The sequence below is a fragment of the Nelusetta ayraudi genome, unplaced genomic scaffold (assembly GCF_046127955.1).
Source record: "Nelusetta ayraudi isolate G7.1 ecotype Tasmania unplaced genomic scaffold, CSIRO-AGI_Nayr_v1 ptg000007l, whole genome shotgun sequence".
Classification (NCBI taxonomy): Eukaryota; Metazoa; Chordata; class Actinopteri; order Tetraodontiformes; family Monacanthidae; genus Nelusetta; species Nelusetta ayraudi.
Window position 1 is genome coordinate 7189084 of NW_027466057.1, and position 19298 is coordinate 7208381.

The following is a 19298-nucleotide window of genomic DNA, read 5'->3' on the forward strand; positions in this document are numbered from 1 at the left end:
CTTGGCCTTTTTTGGACAGACGGCAAATGTAACACGATGCAGTCGATCCCCAGAGTGTGGGAGAGAATTGCAGTGGGAATTCTCTCTTTGTGCTATTTATAGTTTCTCCTGCTAATAAAATGCCATTAGACAAAAGCCCCTTGAGATTCATATCCCAAGGGTTGTTTTATGTAATCAAATGAGCTAATATGACTATAGATATTTTAGTGAGATGGGTTCCTTACGTCACCACAATCCACAACTGGATTCAAACTGCACAAATTAGTTTACTATTAGTTAAGATTACTTGGACCAGAAGATTTTACAGTATTTTTTTTAGAGACTCTGTATGTTAACTTGTTTATTCACTGCTGACAATTTAAGAATCCATTAGATTTAGTCCGAGTTGACCTGTATGTGTTCTGTGTAACACTTCCTAAAAAGATGGAGAAAGTGCCTTTGTCTCCCCAGACACAGACGTTTCCTGCTTCCTTTGTAGACACGCAGTTTGGTTTCACTTCTCCCAATACTGCCAGCCTGTCAATCGAGAAAACCGCTCCAGATAATCATCACCCCCTGGGGGACACTTTTTTCCTTTTAACATACCAGGCTCGAGGTCTCTGTTCACGGTGTATGTTATCTCAGAGCTCCTAACAGACACACGCTACCTCGGATACCTCGGTTTAGATCCCCTCTCTATTTGTGGCCCTGTGTCCAGCATCTGTCCCTCTCAAACATCTGTTTGTTGTGTTTAAAAAGAAAGGAATTCAGCCTCTGAGTGGCCGGATCAGCGTAAAGCCTGGCGATTAGAGGAACAAGGCACTTTATCAGCCAATCTGAGGTAGTGATCCATCGCGGGGCTTTCTTTTAATAACCCCTCGGACTGGCTCACGCTGCATCTGTCTTCAATTAGTTGGGGGGGGGGGGAGTTGCTGATTCCCCAAACGAGAGGTTGGCGTTGTGGCTAATTCATGCGTCAGCTGTGGGAACCAAATGCTCCCCATTTGTGTGGAACGGCAGCTCGGCCGAGCACAGGTGGTCAGCGGGCTTGGCATGAATGTTGGCCTCTGTGTTGGCGTTTACTTAAGAATTTCAAACGTGTCACTCCCATCCTTGGCAAGAAAGAAGAAGCGCAATGTAATTAGGTTGGTAGGAACTGTTGAACGAGGTCCAGATGTGTTGAGATTGTGGGTTACGCTACTTTAGCACGTCTTGCAGGATATTATCAAACAATTTCATCGCTCCCATCCTAACCACTTTCTCTCTCCACCTGCTGACAGCTTTTGATAAGTTGTTAGTATAACACATTTAAGGCCCAGGTGTCTACAGTTCAGGATTAAGGTCTATTATTCCCTGTCTAGCCTCTCATTTACCAAAAACAGATTAGCATAGTTTTGGTCCGGTCATTACGCGGGGTTAGCGCAGAGGTCATGGTAGGTGGGATTATGGGAGAGTTTTATGAGTTTACTGTTCACCGAGACAAGTTCAAAGCCCCGCCCGTCGACGTGACAGCTCCGGGTGCAGTTTGCACAAACTAAACCGCCACTTGAAAATCAATTGGTCGGGCTCAGTGAAAGGCTGTTGCAGGAGGCTTCCTGCTTTAAGAATGTCATTGTGGCACCGCTGCACTGGCTGAGCATAAAGCAGCGAGTCTTTTTATACTTTCTTTCCTCAAAGGTGGAATAAGTTCAACAGTCTAAGCAGTGGACTGTTGTTTCGAGGAAAGATAAAGGAGATGGCAAGTAAGAAAATTAATGAGAAATGTTTTGAATTCCTCACCAAGTTTCATTGTGTATATTGGGCCTGGTGAGCATGCAAAAGTAATTTCCTTTAAACCTTCCCAGTGCTAATTCTTTATAATTTATAGGTTTGCTTTTTTCCCACCAATTACCACACTTTAAAAGTACACTGCAATTCATAGTGACTGGCAGAGCGAAATTAAGGCCCAGGTATTTAAATGAGCTCAGAAACCATCTGTTGTACTAATCAAAATGAAATGTGGTTTTCATTTTCATGTGCCTGCGTACACGACTGCTCTCAAAACATTGCTGCATGCCACTGATGTTAACCATTCTCGTGCGGTTTCATCGCAGTAAAAAGTTCAGTCCGGGAGGGATAAAACTCTTAGTGCTTTGCTTTGCATGAGCACAGGTTGTGCTTTATGTCTGCAAACCTTTTATTAGTGAGTAAACGGGATCTTCTTGAGCACGGACTGCAGCCGCAACTGCAGCTGCAGGGTCCCCATGATGAGCAGTGCAGTGATCTTAACATTTGGATTCAGCTCTGCAGAGCTTTTTTTCCTCCTTGCATTCCTGCACATCTTAATTGGTGAACCTCCCGGCAGTGGCCTGGGATAGGCCTCGCTTGGCCCCGGCCGTCAACTCGGCACAGTGGCCGGCGAAAGCACTCGAAACAATGCCCATCCATCCCTAATCCCTGAAGAATTCCGCCTCCTCTGATCTCGCTGGCCCAGAACGTGATGGTAAAAGGGCCTGAGGCTCACCAGGCATCACTGCAACGACAGGTTCTCATGCGAGCCCTCCATGTTAATGTGTTTTAATGCGGAGCCTGAGAGCCGACCCCAGAGTGGACTCTCCTTGCTGCAGTGACAAAGTGACGTGCCGCTGGGTGTAAACCATGGATGTATTATAAGAAGTGGATACCCGACTGGCAATATGGCGGCGTGCCAGTGTTTCCCAGTGACCACTCGAGGTACTGCAGTAAAAAAAAGTTGAGTTGGAGCAGCAGCAGCAGCAGCAGCAGCAGCAGCTCGCCCACCTCCTGCTCCTGGAGCTCATATCACAGCACATACCTCGGCTCCAAAGTTTTTTTTTGCTGCATACTCGCAAAAAGACTGGCATGAGCAAATGCAGAGCGGTGAGCTGGTGGGGGTGAGGGAGGGTTGTGTGTGTGTGTGTGTGTGTGTGTGTGTGTGTGTGTGTGTGTGTGTGTGTGTGTGTGTGTGTGTGTGGGGGGGGGGGGGGGGGGGGGGATGGGAATGGGAAGAATTTCCTTTTTAAGGCCTGGATACAGTGGAGCGGCAGGGATTGCCTTCAGTTTGCCAGGCCGGTCCAGGAGCACTGGCCTTAACAAAAGCAGCTCAAAGCTCAGAAAGACTCAAAAGTAAATGAACCAAGTCCGAATAAGGAATGCACTGACACTCTTTACTCCTTGCCCTGATTCCGTCTAAGCCCTCATCTTTATTTCCCTGCAGCTCCAGACGGCTGAGTGCCATGCCAGAGGGGTCCCATTCTGCTCTCCGCCAGGGACCAATGGGGGAAGGTAAGACAAACGCATTTACATTCATTTTTGCGCCAGGCAGTTAAAGGTTTTTCTGGATTGACCGCCCCTCTCCCCCCGTCCTTAAAACGGCCCTTTTAATAAAACATTACAAGTGGCGCACATGCTTCCCCGCTGGAACAGTGCGCTATTATAACTCAGGCATTACCGCCGAGGTAAATGGAAAAAATGATTGAAATGGAAGAATACAGGAAATGGACGAGCTTTCGCGAAAGGCAGAGCCGAGAGGGGAGCAGCGAACTTCCCCTCCTACGGCTCCAACTGGCAGAGAGGCTCTTTGTGTTGCCGTGGAGCTCGGCCAAACCTCTTTCATGCAGCTGAGAACCTCCCCCCCCAGCACCCACGAACACGTCGCACATCCACAACCAGAGCGTGTCAGACTCGCACACGGCCAAGCCAGCGGTCGCTCTGTCGGTCACTGCGAGCCGGCGGCGCTGACCTTGCGCGTTGGAGGACGCTCAACTTACATATTATCATAGTGTTCATTATCTTCAGCTGCAAACGTTGACACAAGGCCCCTTTTGTGTGTGTGTGTGTGTGTGTGTGTGTGTGTGTGTGTGTGTGTGTGTGTGTGTGTGTGTGTGTGTGTGTGTGTGTGTGTGTGTGTGTGTGTGTGTGTGTGTGTGTGTGTGTGTGTGTGTGTGTGTGTGTGTGTGAGAGAGAGTGGGTTTTTTCTTCTTTCTTTTTTTTAACGCTCTGTCCCTCAAACCCTCCTCGCCGGCGAACACATTTGGTTTCCTCCGCTGTGCTCACTGGTTCTCTTCTCTCGCTCGCCGTCCGCCCCTCTGTTCTCACCTTTGGCCGGCAGCGCTGGGGTTTTGGCTCACGGTGACGCGTGCCGCCCTCGCGATGAACGCTTGCAGAAAAGGCCAAAACGCCCCAGCACTCGGCTCATTCCTGCAGCCCACACATCCCAGCCCAGTGTGAAGTCACCTCGCCAAGGCCGAGCACCTGCTCCCAGTTGAAACATTCTCTTTTTTTTTCCTTTTGTAAGATTGATGGTTTCTGTGCGCTGGTCCAAGTCAAAGCATGACTGCCCGCGCTCCCCTTCCCCTGATGGATGGATAGTAATTAGGGGGCGGGGCTCTTTGGTAATGAGCTGCGAGGTGATGATTGGATGGGGTTTAGCAGATCGGTGGAATGCGCACGGTGAAAGGAAGCCTTGTCTGATAAAGGTGCACAATCAAGGGAGCTCTGGTGCCATTCCAGCTTCAATTATCATCAAGAGTTTCATTGCATGAAAGACCTTGCGTCAGCGAGAAGTGGGACCAAATATAGACGTCGTCATCAATAGATTCCTTCTGTTTGTCTCTTCTGTTTGTCATTCAGAAATGAACTGAGAAAAGTGGATAATTACTTCCATACAAGCACCATGGTTTTATGGAGGACAGCACTGCTGCCGATACATTTCAGTCGCATGACAGCACAGTGTCTTAATTACCTCAACCAAGATCGTCTTGGTGCCTCCTAAACTAGCGTTGTAGTACTCAAACTTGGTCTTGGTCTCCAGACCAGTTTCTAAGGGTCTCGGTCTCGGACTGGACGGACTCTGGATTTTTGATCAACACTACAATGACAGACGATAACGGAAAATAATCCAGCTGCTGTCTTCTTACACTCTGTTTGTGACACACAGAGTGACCCCCACACCCCCTATATTCCTAGTTAATTTATTTTTTAATTTTATGAAGCAAAGTTTTTTTTTAAAGGTTCAAAATAGTTGGCAAAGCAGCAAAATGTTTAAGAACATTATTTATATACCTCACGGAAAAGAGATGTTGCTGTTCGATTTAGAAGCAACCTTGAATTTAAAAGATGCTGGTCATTATTTACTGTTTCGTTGTTATTTTTCTTTGATCTATAAAGTCTTGGTGTTGTCTCAGTCTCTAACCCCAAAAGTCTTGGTATTGTCTCAATCTCGATACTCTCTGGTCTTGATAATGTCTTGGTCTCGGTCGGTGCGGTCTTGACTGCAACGCTATCCTAAACACATTTTCTTCTCCTTTTTCAACCACTACGTCAACCTTCTCTTCTGCCCACTCACCTGCTTGCGCTGAAAGGCAACGGCTGCTAAACCTCAACCACTTGCATCTCCATGGGTGGTGGCCGTCTGGGGCAGTGAAGTTCCATCTGGTTTTCCAAAGATTACGAGGTATAGTGCGAATGGATGGTGCGTTAAGCGTAAGTTATTGGACTGCGGGGCGGCTCACTGCCCTGCGGATGTTGTGCATTTTAACATAGCGGTGATAAATGTGTGATATATCGTGCAGCACTGGTGCGTCTCGGCTTTTTCCTTTTGCGCTCATAAAGCTCCTTTGATTTACTGGAGGTAACCTGAGAGCAAAGGGTGCTGTAGATTGTGGGTGATAACAAAATCGTTCCAATCTGTCGGGGCAGAAGTGCTTTTGGATTTTTTTTTTTCTTTTTTTATCACCGCTACCTGGCGCTTGGCATCATATCACAAAATAACAGAACAATGGCAGTCAGTGTTTCCTCACGGCTGTTTTTGTTTGACCGAACTTGGTTCCCCTTTCCAGATGAATGGGGGTGACATAAAACTATGTAAGACCCCTCATAATTTCCATCTAAGATCAGCTTTCAATGGTGGAACGCTGCCAGCAGGACCCCAGTCCCTGTACACTACATCAGAATAAAAAATTTAAAAAAAGAATCATAAAGAAAAGCCCATCCAGCCAGTGGGGGTCAGTGACAGCGGCTCAGCCAGACAGCGGACCTGAAGCCGCTGGCAGCATCTCTTTCAAAGATAAGGGTTCCCTCTGACCTTCTTAACCCCACGGGGGAATGTCGCTGTGTGTGCAGAACCTGCCCCTTTAAAGGGGTTTTCAGGGGCGGATGGATCATCTCCATTCACTGCAGCTTTTCCACACCAGTGGGCAGAGGGCTTGCGGACACAGATATACGATCGCAGGCCTGACGGCCCGTCAATGGAGCCCCTGGACCGAAACTTTTTTTCTCTGCTTAATTGCCTGTAGCGTTAATCACAGTCGGCCTCAGGTGATGAACCAGCGCCCCTCATCCTCCTTAGGGACATTTGAAACTTCCCGGCAGCCCCTCTCTTTTCTCCAAGTCCATGATATCTCCACTTGTCTTGCATAAATCCTTACGTAACACACGGCCTCTGTTGCAACAGAAGTCGGCATCCGTTGTGTTGCATTCCATTGTCCGACTCCGACACGGATCGTCCTCGCACAAGAATTTATGTCAACATAAATGACTTTACGGCCTTCTCCAATGGCACTCCTTCTATAGAGCTCTTCTGCTGGATTACCCACATTAGTCAGGGTCCCTGCTCACGGTGTTACTGTCAGATAGCCTCTAAGGATCTAATTTGACTCAATAAAACTGCCACGTATCGTTAAGAGAAAAAAATAATAAGGTTTTGTAATTATCGAGCTGGCAACGACTGTTGGAAGATAATGCCGTGGCACTGTTAATTACACATCATTCTAACTAATCAAGAAACATCTCCTGGGTTATTGTCACAGATAAACAATGCAGTTAAGGACTGAATGAGTGCAGTGTGTAGGCAGTGCGGTTGCCTGAAAAAGAAAAGACGAGGCCACCACCACCACATCCTCTCTCTGGCGCTGGTGTGATTAACAGCTCGATGTGAAGTAAATGAAGCGTCTGCTGGCCCCCACGCTTCACACGGCGGCCCCAACCGCAAGCCTCCACTCTCTGCAGAGGTGTGAATAGGACAGAAGTTTATTGTAGACAATCAAATTGGTGGTAAAGTTTACAAAGGAGCGAGCGCCCCAGGGCCCAGATGGCGTTTGATGTCCAGGGGAAATGTTAGGGGCCGGCTGTTGAGCTGTGTACCGAGGGACTCTTGGTAGGGTGCTTGTTGATAAAGGAGCTTCCTAAGTGGATCATCACATGCCTTTGCAGTGAGGTTAGCTGGCACAGCTGGATCCTCCAAGAGCCAGGCCTGAGCACGGGGCAGCTTTAAAGGATTAAATGTGAGCTTTTTGAGAGGTCCTCTCTGAAACATGTAGCAAAACAGAAGCCGCCTCCGCTTGTTAAACGGTTGAGATCTGCAGGAATACAAAAAGCAGGGCTGTTTTTTAAACTTTTTTAAATTCCTAAATTCTGGGACTCCCCTCAAAGCTTTTGTTTTTTTCCCCCATAGAAATATTTGACCTTGAAAGAAGTGGAATACAGGTCCAGTTTGTATGCGTGTGTACTCAGCCTCTGTTGTCCGCTGCAGTTTATTTACTGGACCTTCGGGCTAATTATTAACACAGCCTTAACTGCTTCATGTGAGGTCAAAGAGCTGCGCAAATCAAACCATCTCCTGCATGTGAAGGACTTTTTTGAAAGCGGGAAAACTCCTGAAGTGACCTAAATTCTCCGCTCCGCCAAGGGTATAAGAAAACAGTCCGGGCCATCAAGTCTCTGTGTGTAATCTCCAGTCTTCTGACTCATGCTGTTTGATAATGGTCTCTACAGACTGGAGGGGGGCCTAATCCCTACAGGCAGCCTTTACACTTGTGCCTCACGACCTGAGGAGGGGCAGCCACTGGCCCTTACCAGGTGGGGGAGTGCTTCCCAAGGGGATCAGCGGTCGACTATTTTTCCCCGTCTCCTGACGGAACTGTGAGAGGAGGAGCCGAGTGTCAGAGGTTAGCGGAGGGGCGTCTAGGACAGAGGCTCACAGGGGCGGAAGGCTCTGATTAAGACGTACTGCAAAACACGGATCCACCTTTATCCCCCCCCCCGCCTCACTCCCCAAGAGGAAACGGGGTCACACAATGGAGCGCCCCCCGGGGCCAACTGTCAGCCACCTGAAGAGTCTCAGGAGTCTTTCCAACCTGTCGTGTGCGTTAGTGATTGATGTGTTTTTTTATGCTCTCACGAGGTGGTTTTTTCAGACGTATTCAGGCAAACGACATCAAAATCTGCATTTTGATGTGTGTGAGAGTGAGTGTTATCAGAATTGACAGCAGTCCTTGGCAGTTGGTTTTTATTTGTGTTTCTTTTCTTCACTCCCAAAGTGAATTTGGCAAGAATTTGCACGCAGCAGGTTGACTTGTGGCAAATGTCGTCCCTTTTAATTAGGAACCCACAGGTTGTAGCCGCCTGGATCACCTGTCACCAAATCATCTGAATGTGCGATTTATCCGTCCAGGTGCAATCCCAGTTTTGCCTCTTTCCAAATCCTACCTTCCATAAATGAGGTAACAATGTTTCGGGAACGGCTGGTTGACGTAGTTAAATGAGGTCCGTGTAGTAGCTGCCCATTGTTGCTGTGGATACTTCATCGTGTTTTGAGCTCGAGATGCCGCCTTCGTGTTGTGTAATGGATAATTGTGGGTGCCACTGCAGGTGAACTATTTGCCAAGAAAACGATCTCATCCGAGGTGAATCCCCCCCCCGATTATTCAAGCGCTGAAATGATTTGCAATCGTTATTTCACCATCTGCATTGCGCTGGGCCTGCGGGCCGCGCGTGGGACTTCACAGCTCAAAAGTGACGGCGCTTGGTGGTGATTCACACGCGTCGAGTTTAAACCCATCGCCGCTCGATACGTGAGTCGGCGTGAATCGAGCGGCTGCAGCTGCGGCCAAGCGAGCGTGACTCACGGAGCAGGCGGGGGCTTGTGCTTCGGTTGCTCGCAGCGATTCCGCGTTTTCTCGCAATATCGGCTTTTCCAAAGCACAAAGGGTCAAGTGGGATCGAAGCGACGGACCGGCAGGCAACGAGCTTACTCAAGCAGCGGAGGCTCCTTCGTCAGGAGCAGATTTTCAGTCAAGAACCAAAGACGTATATTGACGGTGAGAGTGGCTGCAACTTTGTCCTACTATTTGCATACTGAACACGTTCAGCTTGGTTCATTTCCTCCTAATTTGACTAGAAAACAATGGATCACCACCCCTGATAGAATACGACAAAAGTTCAACAGTGGCCTGAAATCCCTCTTCAGGAGGATTGAGGTGGATGTTTGACTTTGGATCTTTGTAAGCTCACCTCAAGGCGACACACGGGTGTTGTCTTCCTCGACGGATGACTCCTCTCTTCCTGTGAAGAGCACACTCATCATTCATCACGTCACAAAGCCGGGCCTTGGAAGAGGACAGTCCGCCGCTGGTGGGTTTGCGTTTGCACTTGTCGTCTTTGTTGGATCCTGCTGCCTTTGAACGCATTAATACCTCAGCAAATATGGATCAGCGTAATTAGTACGTGGCACATTTATTCCTGGCGCTTCTTAGAGAATTGTTGTTATTATCTAAGAAAGATTTTATTATTATTATTATTATTATTATTAGTAGTAGTAGTAGTAGTAGTAGTAGTAGTAGTAGCACTATTAGTAGTATCTTTAGTATTGCTGTTGAGGTCTGTGACATTTTCCGTCAGGCATTGCAATTTTTTTTTTTCAGCAAAAACTGTCATTACCTGTGCTTGTGTCTAAATACTGAACTGGCAGAGCCCACCTCATGTTACACAACGTGTAGTTTTACTGCCATCCGTGTGTGTGTGTGTGTGTGTGTGTGTGTGTGTGTGTGTGTGTGTGTGTGTGTGTGTGTGTGTGTGTGTGTGTGTGTGTGTGTGTGTGTGTGTGTGTGTGTGTGTGTGTGTGTGTGTGTGAGGAAGACGGAGAGAAAACAAATATAGCCCTGTGCACTAGTTTGCATGCGAGCTGGTTTTGCATGGACTGATGTGAATGCCAGTCAAGCCGTCGCCGTGCCTTCTTGCAACCAAAGTTTAGCCAATGTCTAACCAAAGTCTAAGACATACTTTTATACATTCACTTAGATTTAAATGTTTAGATCATATATAAATGTGCAGCGCATTATAAATTTCCTTTATAAAAAATGTGCGCACTGATTGATTGATAACGTCACACCAGCACGTCATGGAGGTGTGGAGAAGGTTGTTTACGCTTAGCCGCACAACATTCCAGCATCGTCCTTGGTATCACAAAAGAGCAGAAGAAGAGTACTTTTGCGAAGGAATGCCCTGCGTGGCAGCGTGGGCTTCAGACAGATGCCGATCAGCGGACGTCTGTCTGTGTCCTCCTCTATGGAAAAAAAAAAAAAAGAAGTTAATAACCAGGTGTGAGCATTCATACACTGCCTCTGTACGCCTTGTGATGCACCGCGCGTCAGTCACGCAGCCGTGATGTCACAGGGCGGATGAGTGTATGAAGCGCCGGCTTTGTTAAAGGGACGATAACGTTTTTAGCCCCAGACGGATTAGTCACCGGGCCCCTCGGCCAGGGAACGTCTGCATTAACTCCATATCGTGTCGCCAGCCCCACAGCGTCAGCCTCTGTAGCGCTCATCAGAGGAGGGATGTAACAAAGTGCAAATACTTTGTTATTGCTGTGCTTGAATAGATTTTTCAGGTACCGAGGTAGAAATACTCAGACTTGAGTATTTCTTTTTCTGGCAACATTTTACCACCATGTGCACATAAACTCTACTGTCTACTCCTCACATTGGGAAAAACGTTCTTTTCACTTTTGTGTTTAAAATTATTTTTGTAAATTTTTTTGAGGTTGTTTGTAGCTATTTGAACTATGCTGTAGTGTAGTTATATATAGGAATGGATCATATTTTAGAGTGCCTCAGCTTTGTGGTCAGCTCAGTCCAGATTATTCTGTCCTTTTTTTCAAAATGATCAACAAATGTATTGTCTCGTCAATGGCAAAAAAATAATTATAATTGTTTACTTTCTATTGAAGTCCCTGTCAGAACCTGTCCTTTCTTACATTTACTTGAGTAAAGGAGTTGAATCAGTACTTTTACTTCTCCCAGAGTACTTTTTTACCCAATTATCCATACTTTACTTTACCTTACTTACACCTCCGTCGTTCACTGATTTCTCGTTAAAGTTACGCCATTTGGCTTCAAATTCTTTTTTTAATCAACATTTTACCAACGAGCGATCGTCAGGGTTTTTTTTTTTTTGGAGTCGCAGGTTTCGCATTGGCGCGCAGCGAAAACGGCGCTTTAACGGGAAGCGCTGTCTGGGTTCGGGGATTTTGGACGCGGGGAGGCAACAAAAGCAAGAGGAAGGTCACGCTTGTTGCATTAACACACCTTTGTCTGTCAACGTTAACCTCGGCTTAACAGTCAGGAAACAGGAATTCAAAGAATTACAATGAGGGGGTTTGGGAGAGAGCTTCTTTTTTTTTCCTTCCTGGAATTCCAGTCATGTTTTCTTTCAGGAGCGACGTCGCTAACCTGTTTGCCCAGAAGCAGCCGCTTCTTGCAACGCTATGTTTTTTTTTACGCGTGCGCGTAATAGTTGTGTTTGTTGTGAGACGCGGCGGGCCTCCCTCTGACGTCGCGAGCACAGTGCCGCCGCCACCGCAGCCTTGACTGGGTTAATGGTTACTGTAGGGCCGCCGCCAGTCAACATTTGGCCCCGGTGCGGCGCTAAGACAAAGGAGAGCGCTGTGTTTTTGTGGAGGCCCGTGCACTTTGTGAAATTGTGGTGGGTGAATGTGAAAATCCACGGTTTGGCTTAAATTGGAGTTTGTTTTATGGAACATATACTTAACTGCGCTGCCCCTCTCTGTCTCCATGTGCAGTATGATTTTAGCAGCTCTTTTCCTGCAGACTGTGAAACTGTTAGCGAGAGAAGCAGCAAGGACCTCGCTGTCAAATTCTGTAGATATGATGCAGTCCTTTTATCTGCACATCGTGTGTAAACAGTCCTTTCTTGCCTGATATCCATCCGCGTGTACTTGTCGCGGCTCTTGAAAGACTCCCAGTTTCAAAGACTTTTTTTTTTGCTGACTTTGCTGCTGTGCACAGTTTTGACAAGTGATGTCAATGTTTTTGTGTGTGTGTGTGTTTGTGTTTGTTTCTCTGCAGATGTTCTTTGTCAGCACCACAACTGTGTCTGTGGCAGCTGAACAGGAGGTTTTGAGTGCGTGTTGTTCGTTGTGGTTTCTTTTTTTTTTTTTATAGACTCTCACAGACATTTATGGACAAAACAAACTGTCTTTGGTTTGTGAGGCTGACAAATTTGCTATTACAGTGTTTAGAGAGTTTTCCTTATCTCCAGTCAGGGTAAATTGCCTAAATTTGTGTTTCTTCATGGCTCACCAAATAGTGGCAGTTTTGAACTTTATGTACTGCATGTAAACCTGGCAACAAAAGAAAACCCACCAGAACAATAACAATGAATTTTACCTATATTTCCTCGTTGTGGTGTACACAATTTCAGTTCCTTTTTTTAATATAGAACTCCACACACGCATGTGACCAGGCTAAATATGATTCCAGACTCAACAGTAGTCCACATCTGACGGTAGGGCGGCACAGTGACTGGCATGGCTCTGCTGCCAGCGTGGTCACAGATTCCTCTGGGATCATTCCTAACAGTTTGCAGATGCTGCAGAGACTCAGTGGCACCCGACGAGAAGAGACACTCCTGCACTCGCACTGTCTGAGCGACTGCTCATTATTCGCCACAATACAGTAAAAAAGGGCCCCTGTGATTTTTAGTGGCGTCCCGTGGTGATGGAAGAATCCTTCTTGCCTGTGTTGTCACTTTAGCTTCAGCATTTGAAGGTACTGCTGGGTCGAACGGGCTGTTTGAGAGAGAGCAGGTGATGTCACAGTCCCCTGCAAACATTGTTCTTTCCTCAGCCAAATTCCATTGGGGGGAGAAAAGCACAGAGTTCCAGAATTCATCTTTACTTTTCAGAAAAACCTCAGCTTTGATGTGCCATTCTTTAAGTAAAGGGGTAGCCTTAATGCCCACTGTGATGACGAACTCTCTCAACTCTGCCGTCCCTTGATACCTCAACTCCAGAAGAGGCCCACAATCATCTTGGAAGATGTCTGAGATGTCGGAGAGGCCGAAATCTCTGACTAATTTCCTCTTAGGAGTTTTAGAAATCTTGTGCTTAGGACCACGTCCAGGTTAGTTTCTTACAGAATGTTTCTCCTCCTGATGCAACATACAGCGGTTAAAGACACTGAATGTCTTGGAAAAGGCAGTGTAGCCCTCCTCCTTATAATGAGCCTGCACTTACTTTGTCTTTGGCACAGTGAGTAAAAGTAGTCCCTCTCAATGTCGTTTTATGCTGAGGTGTTCTTAGAAAGCCGATTGACTTGCACAGTTGTGGTTTGATGATATTTTTTGGGTGATTTTTTTTTTGTGGTGCGACCAAACAAACACATGCGCCTCGATATTCTTTACCAATTTTTACACCCACGGGCTCCTGCAAAAGCGAGACCCCGAGAGGCCTTCAGGAGCCGTCCGTCAGAACCATTCAGACACAACAAGGCGGATGCTCATTGTCCTCTTGTCTCCCGACAAAGTGGAGGGATCAAGAGTTTGACTCCGGTGTCGAGGGACAAGCCGAGTGGAAAGGCTTTTTTGCGCCGCCGCCGCTGCTGCAGCCAACCTCAGCTTATCTGGGACCGGCGTGTCGAGCAGATCCTTTGCATTCCTCTCCGAGGTCTGTGTCAACAAAGGGCGGCAGCGGCTCACCGCACCACACTGCAATTGCATCGCCAAGCTGCGACCTTGGACCAAGCCACGCATGGCATTGTCCAAAGATAACAGCCAGTCCGGGGCAGGCGCATCCCGCGGGATTTTACGAGTATCACATTATGCGCTTTACACCATTCGGCGGAAAAACACCTGCAAATCGCAATCGAAATTTTAGAAATACCGATTCTTTTTTTTTTTTTTTTTTTTTTTTTTGCGAAAAACTGTAATGGAAACGCAGCCAGTGACTGCAAATCTGCAGCACAGCACTTTTTTTTTCATTACAAGGGAGGATGTGGGCCTATGAGTAAGAAAGGGGAAGGCAGAAAAGGAATTCCACATCCGTCACACAAGTCAAACTCACCATCGTACAAACAGAGGTGGCGGCGGAAGCGGACGCCCCGGCGTTTCTGCTTGGATGTGGTCCGGTCTGAGTAGTAGCTCGCCGCGACGCCGCTCCCGCCCTTTGATTGGGTCTCTGCGGTGGTTTGAGTCCCGCCTGTCCGCTCACGGGAGGTTCAGCATGGGAACCGTGTTGCTGCGACGGAGGAGCGAGAGCCCAACAAGCGTCTTATGAGCTTAGCGCTGATTCATGGAAAGTTGGCCGATGCCAGAAAGGGTGTGTGTGTGTGAGGGAGAGCGTGTGAGCCTCTCTGTGTGTCTGTGTGTATTAGAACTGAGTTTGATTCTTCTTGTGAGGCCGTCATCCAGCTGCATGCCACGCTTTTTTTTTCTCTCTCAAAGTCATTATAAATCACAAATTTTGTGCACCGCTTCCTCTGCTTTCATGGGAAGCCCACAGTGATTCATCCTTTTGTAAAGACCCCAGTCTGATTTTTTTTCTCTCTCTCTCTTTCTCCACAAAACCACATCGGCAATACATGTATCGGCTGTATTGGATATTGAATGTCTTTGTGTGCAGACTCTATTTTTTTCCTTTCAACACCAAGTCGGTTGCATTTTTTTTAAGGTAAGAAGTGCGCCAACACTGGCGTTTGCACACTTGTGACTTCAGGCTCCATCTGGGGCCCATCAACACCAAATTATTCTCTCCGTTTCCCACTTGATTTCTCGGACTGTTTTTCGCTTAAAGGTGCCTCGTAAAAAGTCCATTTATTAGCCTGAGGCCAGTCCGTGCGGCCGAGTCTTTCTCCCAAGCCTTGGCGAAACTGCACTGACCCCTTTGGCTCCCGCCATCCCTCGCCCGCCCCCCCTCCTGTGAAATTTTTCAGGAAACATCATCTCCTCTGCACAGTGGCCGCACAGTGCTCGGATTCTCGCGCCGAGCATGACTTCATTTGTTTGGGAAACGTTTTGCGAGGAGGAAAGGTCCCCGTGTGGCACAGAAGGATGTGAAACCCAACACGGATTCACTTTGCCGTTACAAGCGCAGACGGAGAGCACTGAAGACGTATAAACAAATGTCCTGGTTCCCCTTCGCCCGTTTCTCCCCCCTTCTCACCGGTTTCCGTCCTCCCTGTTTTTCCAGGGTTTCAGCCCCTTCAGTAGGCAGCAGTAATAAGAGGAAATGACTGAGTTTTCCACAGAGTGTGCAGGGTTTTAATTTGGGCCATGTCACTAATGATTTGAGCAAGGCTTTTTGTTTTTACTGTAAGGCTCTCCGCCGTGTCTCCGCCACTGCACAGAAAAACTGCCTTTTTTTATGGATTTCAGTCCCTCGACGGTACTTGGAAGCAGTTGCGGGGCTGCTGTTCTTTGTTCTGATGTGAAAGAGCCACCATGACGCGCAGCTTTCAGACCGGGATGAGAAATGTAACCCGGTTGTAACCGCATTAGCCGGCGGTAACCACAGAAACACTTTTTGGACGTTTCCTTCTCTGCAAACGAAATTTGCGCGTTTGCATTGATGCGTTTTCTCAGTGCAAATAAACTCGAGCTCTCGGCGCAGCTGCACAGAAGACACACCACTGGCACTGTTTACGTTGCGGCTGCCAGGTATGCACAAGTGGGCAAAGAGAATTGCAGCCCTGCAAAAGAAGCAACCGGGGTGGTTTTCCCTGCAATAAAATTGGAGAAATCCGTGTATTTTTGTGCACACAACAATTTTAAGATTTTCATCCTTTATCCCAGACTCCTGTGGAGTGTTGTTGCGTGTTTAGCTATCCAAATAGAACCAAAAACTCCAAGAATTCTCCAAAAAAAACGCATATTGCGGTCTTCCATCTGCAAGAACGCGTTGGCTTCCTGCTAAAACGGATGCTTTGTTGCACTTTCCACCTTTGTTTTTTTTTTGACATTCTATAAACGGATGTGATTTTTAGACGCGGTACATCAGTTAAGCAGTTTTGCACAATATTAAACCTTTTTTTTTTTAACCAGAATATGAAAGGTCACCTGGTGATTGTACCTGTCTTTAGCAGTGAGTTTGGTATCCAAGGGGGTAAACGTAAAAAAAAAAATGTTATTTTGCTGACGATGTCCTGAGTGACTCTAACCCATTTTGCGTTGTTTTTTCATCTCACCTGTTCCAGAATCTCCTCAATTGTCCTCACCCCTCTCCAGCAGCAAGCATGACCTGGCACACGATGACTCAGGCCCCGAGTGCTGCGGCCGGCCGTGCGTGGAGCCGGTAGATGGGGACAGCGAGCGTCCGGTCAGCCTGGTGTCCACCCTGTCCTCGGGCTCGTCCCGAGATAGCCGCAGCCTTTTTGGGAGCACTACTGCCCTTCCTTCCTCCACCACTCCGCCCGCACAGAGCGAGGAGGACATAGACTTGGAGCTGAGCCCAGCTGAGGGCGCCGCAGAGCAGGCCGGGCGACACAGTCCCACACTCGCTGGTTCCAGGAGCTGCTGGCAGGGGCGGCTGGACTCCAGTGGCGTGAAAAACCAGTGGAACGACAACGTTGCCACCTGCGACAGGAAGGCAGGCGGCGGCGAAATCCCTCACATCCAGGCCTCCCCGGTCATCGCAGACACCATGGCGCCCAACCCCAAATTGACCTACGTGGACCGGGTGGTCATGGAGATCATTGAGACGGAGCGCATGTACGTGAAGGACCTGCGCAGCATCGTGGAGGTGAGTGAATGTCTGCATCGACGCTTGTACGAATGCCTCCATCCAGTCATGACCAAGCTGTGATTGAATTAAAGTGTGCGTCCTGCAGTATATACACAACTTCTGGGTCATGACCCACCAGTTGAGAAACGCTGGTCGAGAGTGCTCATTGATGTCCGGGAATAAAAGATATGATTGACAGCCACCCAGCAGCAGTATTGAGCGTGCACAGTCCCGCAGGCTGGCTCATCCGCCTCGCCGACGTCCAACAGACGACGTCTCCTATTGATCTTCAGTATTTCATCCGACCCTAAAAGCGCCAGTGTACCCTTTTAGTTGCAATAGAATCAGGAAACATCTGCTGTGCAGGCTGCCCTCAGAAAGTCCAGGAGGAGATTGAGGAAAAACAGAGAGTGACGGCGAGCCCAGCAGCTGCTGGAGACATGAACGCAGCAGTTTACTAAGAGCCGGATGTTCCCGGTCACATTAAAAGAAAACAAAACTGGCACGGAAATCTTAGGCAGATTTGTTTTTGCGTTCCTCCCAACCCTCGTTGGCAAGAGTTGAGTCGAGCTGAGTGCTGCGGCACATTGCAGCCCGTCAACGGGAGTGCCACCCTTCACAGCGTTCGACTCCGGCTTCCTGTCTGCGAGGGAGCCAAAAAATAAATAAATAGATAAATAAATAAAATCAGATTGGTAACTGAATGCGATACACAGATGCTCCGTCCCGTCGTCGTCCAAGTTCTGCCTCCCCTTTTCCGAAAAAAGCTCTCTGTGGCCCGTTAACCAGATGTACGTGCATGATAAATCCAGATGATTTCTGAAACATTCCGTCTGCTTCGCCAGGTTACAGCATCGTGTGTATGAATGAACGTGTTTGCCGTGGATTAAGAAGTTGCGGTGGCGGCGGCGGCACTTTCCCATGTGACTCATGGGCTCTGGCAGGCCGGCGGCCCAGAAAGCAGGCCGAGCGGCTATCAAAAACAAACATCACGCTCTGGGAGCGCCACGTGAATTTCGGACATCGTGTTGACGTTTGAGTTTCTTTTTTCCTCCCCCGTTCGCTTCGACGAATCGGCCCGCCGACAAACGTCCCCACCTGACATCTGGCCATTGTTTGTATCATTCGTGGCGGCTTGGGAGTGGTTTATGAGTTGGACACCTTCCTGCAAACAAACCAATTCTTTCGCACTAACAGAGCGGCGAACACTTGACTTGCAGCCGCAGTTGTCGACCGCACTGGTCCGTCGCGGCTGGACTCTCGAGTCGTGTGATTGTTGTTCAACATGCGGGGCGCCTCATTACAGCGATATGAGGCGTGATTAATGGGCCTTTGGGGAGGTTCGGCTGTTAAACAGGCTACTCGCATGTTATCGCGTCTTCTTTTCTTTTTTTTTTCTCTGCCGTCGTCTGGAAACGACTTCCAGACTGAGAAACCTGCGCGGCCCCTCAACAGAAACCAGAACCGCCGTGCTGTCAAACAGTCTCCCCCTTTTTGGACGCAGACGCTAATGTCTGCAACACGTGAGGCCGGCTGACAGAAACACCTCCAACTTTGGGCTAACTGGACGGATATCTCCAGTGGAAAGGGGGTGGACTGGTTTTGCCCGGGGCCTACAGCGTGGGAAAACATTGCAGTGCAGAATTATCTCGTTGTACTTTCAAGGCTGCAGCATGAAAGTCATCCAAAGTTTCACAGGCAGCTGTTTTTTTTTGTTTGTTTTTTTTTTTTTTCCCTCGCCATAAGATCTTGGTTCATAATCCACTCTCCATGGTTCTTCTCCGTCCAACTGTCCGCACAAGAAATAAAGTGGAGGCGCTGAACAGCTGTTCCAACCAGCTGGTCTGACAGGGCCGCATACATCTCGAAACACCTGGCCTGAAACATACCCAGGGAAGGAAGGGAAAAAGAGATTCACACTCGAACAAGAATTAGTTGGCGTTAACAGGATTTACTCCACCTAATATTGTCAGAGGAACACTGTGTGCGTTTTAGCCACACTATGAAATTAGAAAGTTCCTCTTTAAACTATTGTATGTTATAAAAACGTGTTTTTTTTCCCCATCAAAGTAAGAAAGAAATCACCTATTTTGTGAAACTTTTATATTTAAAATATTTTTAAATGTGAAAGTGAAAACTGCTGTGTGTGTGTGTGTGTGTGTGTGTGTGTGTGTGTGTGTGTGTGTGTGTGTGTGTGTGTGTGTGTGTGTGTGTGTGTGTGTGTGTGTGTGTGTGTGTGTGTGCGCGCACCACATCGTCTGAGAGGACGGGTGTGTGTTCAAGCTGTTTACCCGTGTGCTCCGTATATAGCCGGCGTGCGTGCCTGCGTTTGTCCGCAGCTAACGTGCTCGCGTGGAGTTGTTTGTGTGCCACAGGAGTGTGTAATTAACAAGAGACAAGGGTTGAAGGGGAGTGACGAGGAGGATAATCATCCAGATGTGTGTGCACTTGGTCACCGTGATATTTTTATCAAGCTCTGAATCCTGCCGGAGGTTCAGCAGAAGCCGTGACCCAGAAAAAAGGGGAA

The 19298-nt window shown here is 47.9% G+C and overlaps 1 protein-coding gene across 5 annotated transcripts in view; it reads left to right on the forward strand.

The window, feature by feature from the left end:
- The window catches only part of LOC142883444 (pleckstrin homology domain-containing family G member 3-like), a 33878-nt gene that overhangs the window by 2743 nt on the left and 11837 nt on the right, over window positions 1-19298 (forward strand). For 2 of the 5 annotated variants that reach the window (XM_076018320.1, XM_076018321.1), the window contains exons 2-3: window positions 3194-3261; window positions 16245-16789. In XM_076018320.1, the coding sequence (XP_075874435.1) occupies window positions 3213-3261; window positions 16245-16789 (594 nt within the window). In that variant the 5' untranslated portion in view covers window positions 3194-3212. Of the gene's footprint in view, window positions 1-3005; window positions 3103-3193; window positions 3262-5339; window positions 5432-9282; window positions 9388-16244; window positions 16790-19298 lie in introns of those variants that run through there. The other 3 variants (XM_076018322.1, XM_076018323.1, XM_076018325.1) reach the window with 3 other exon arrangements.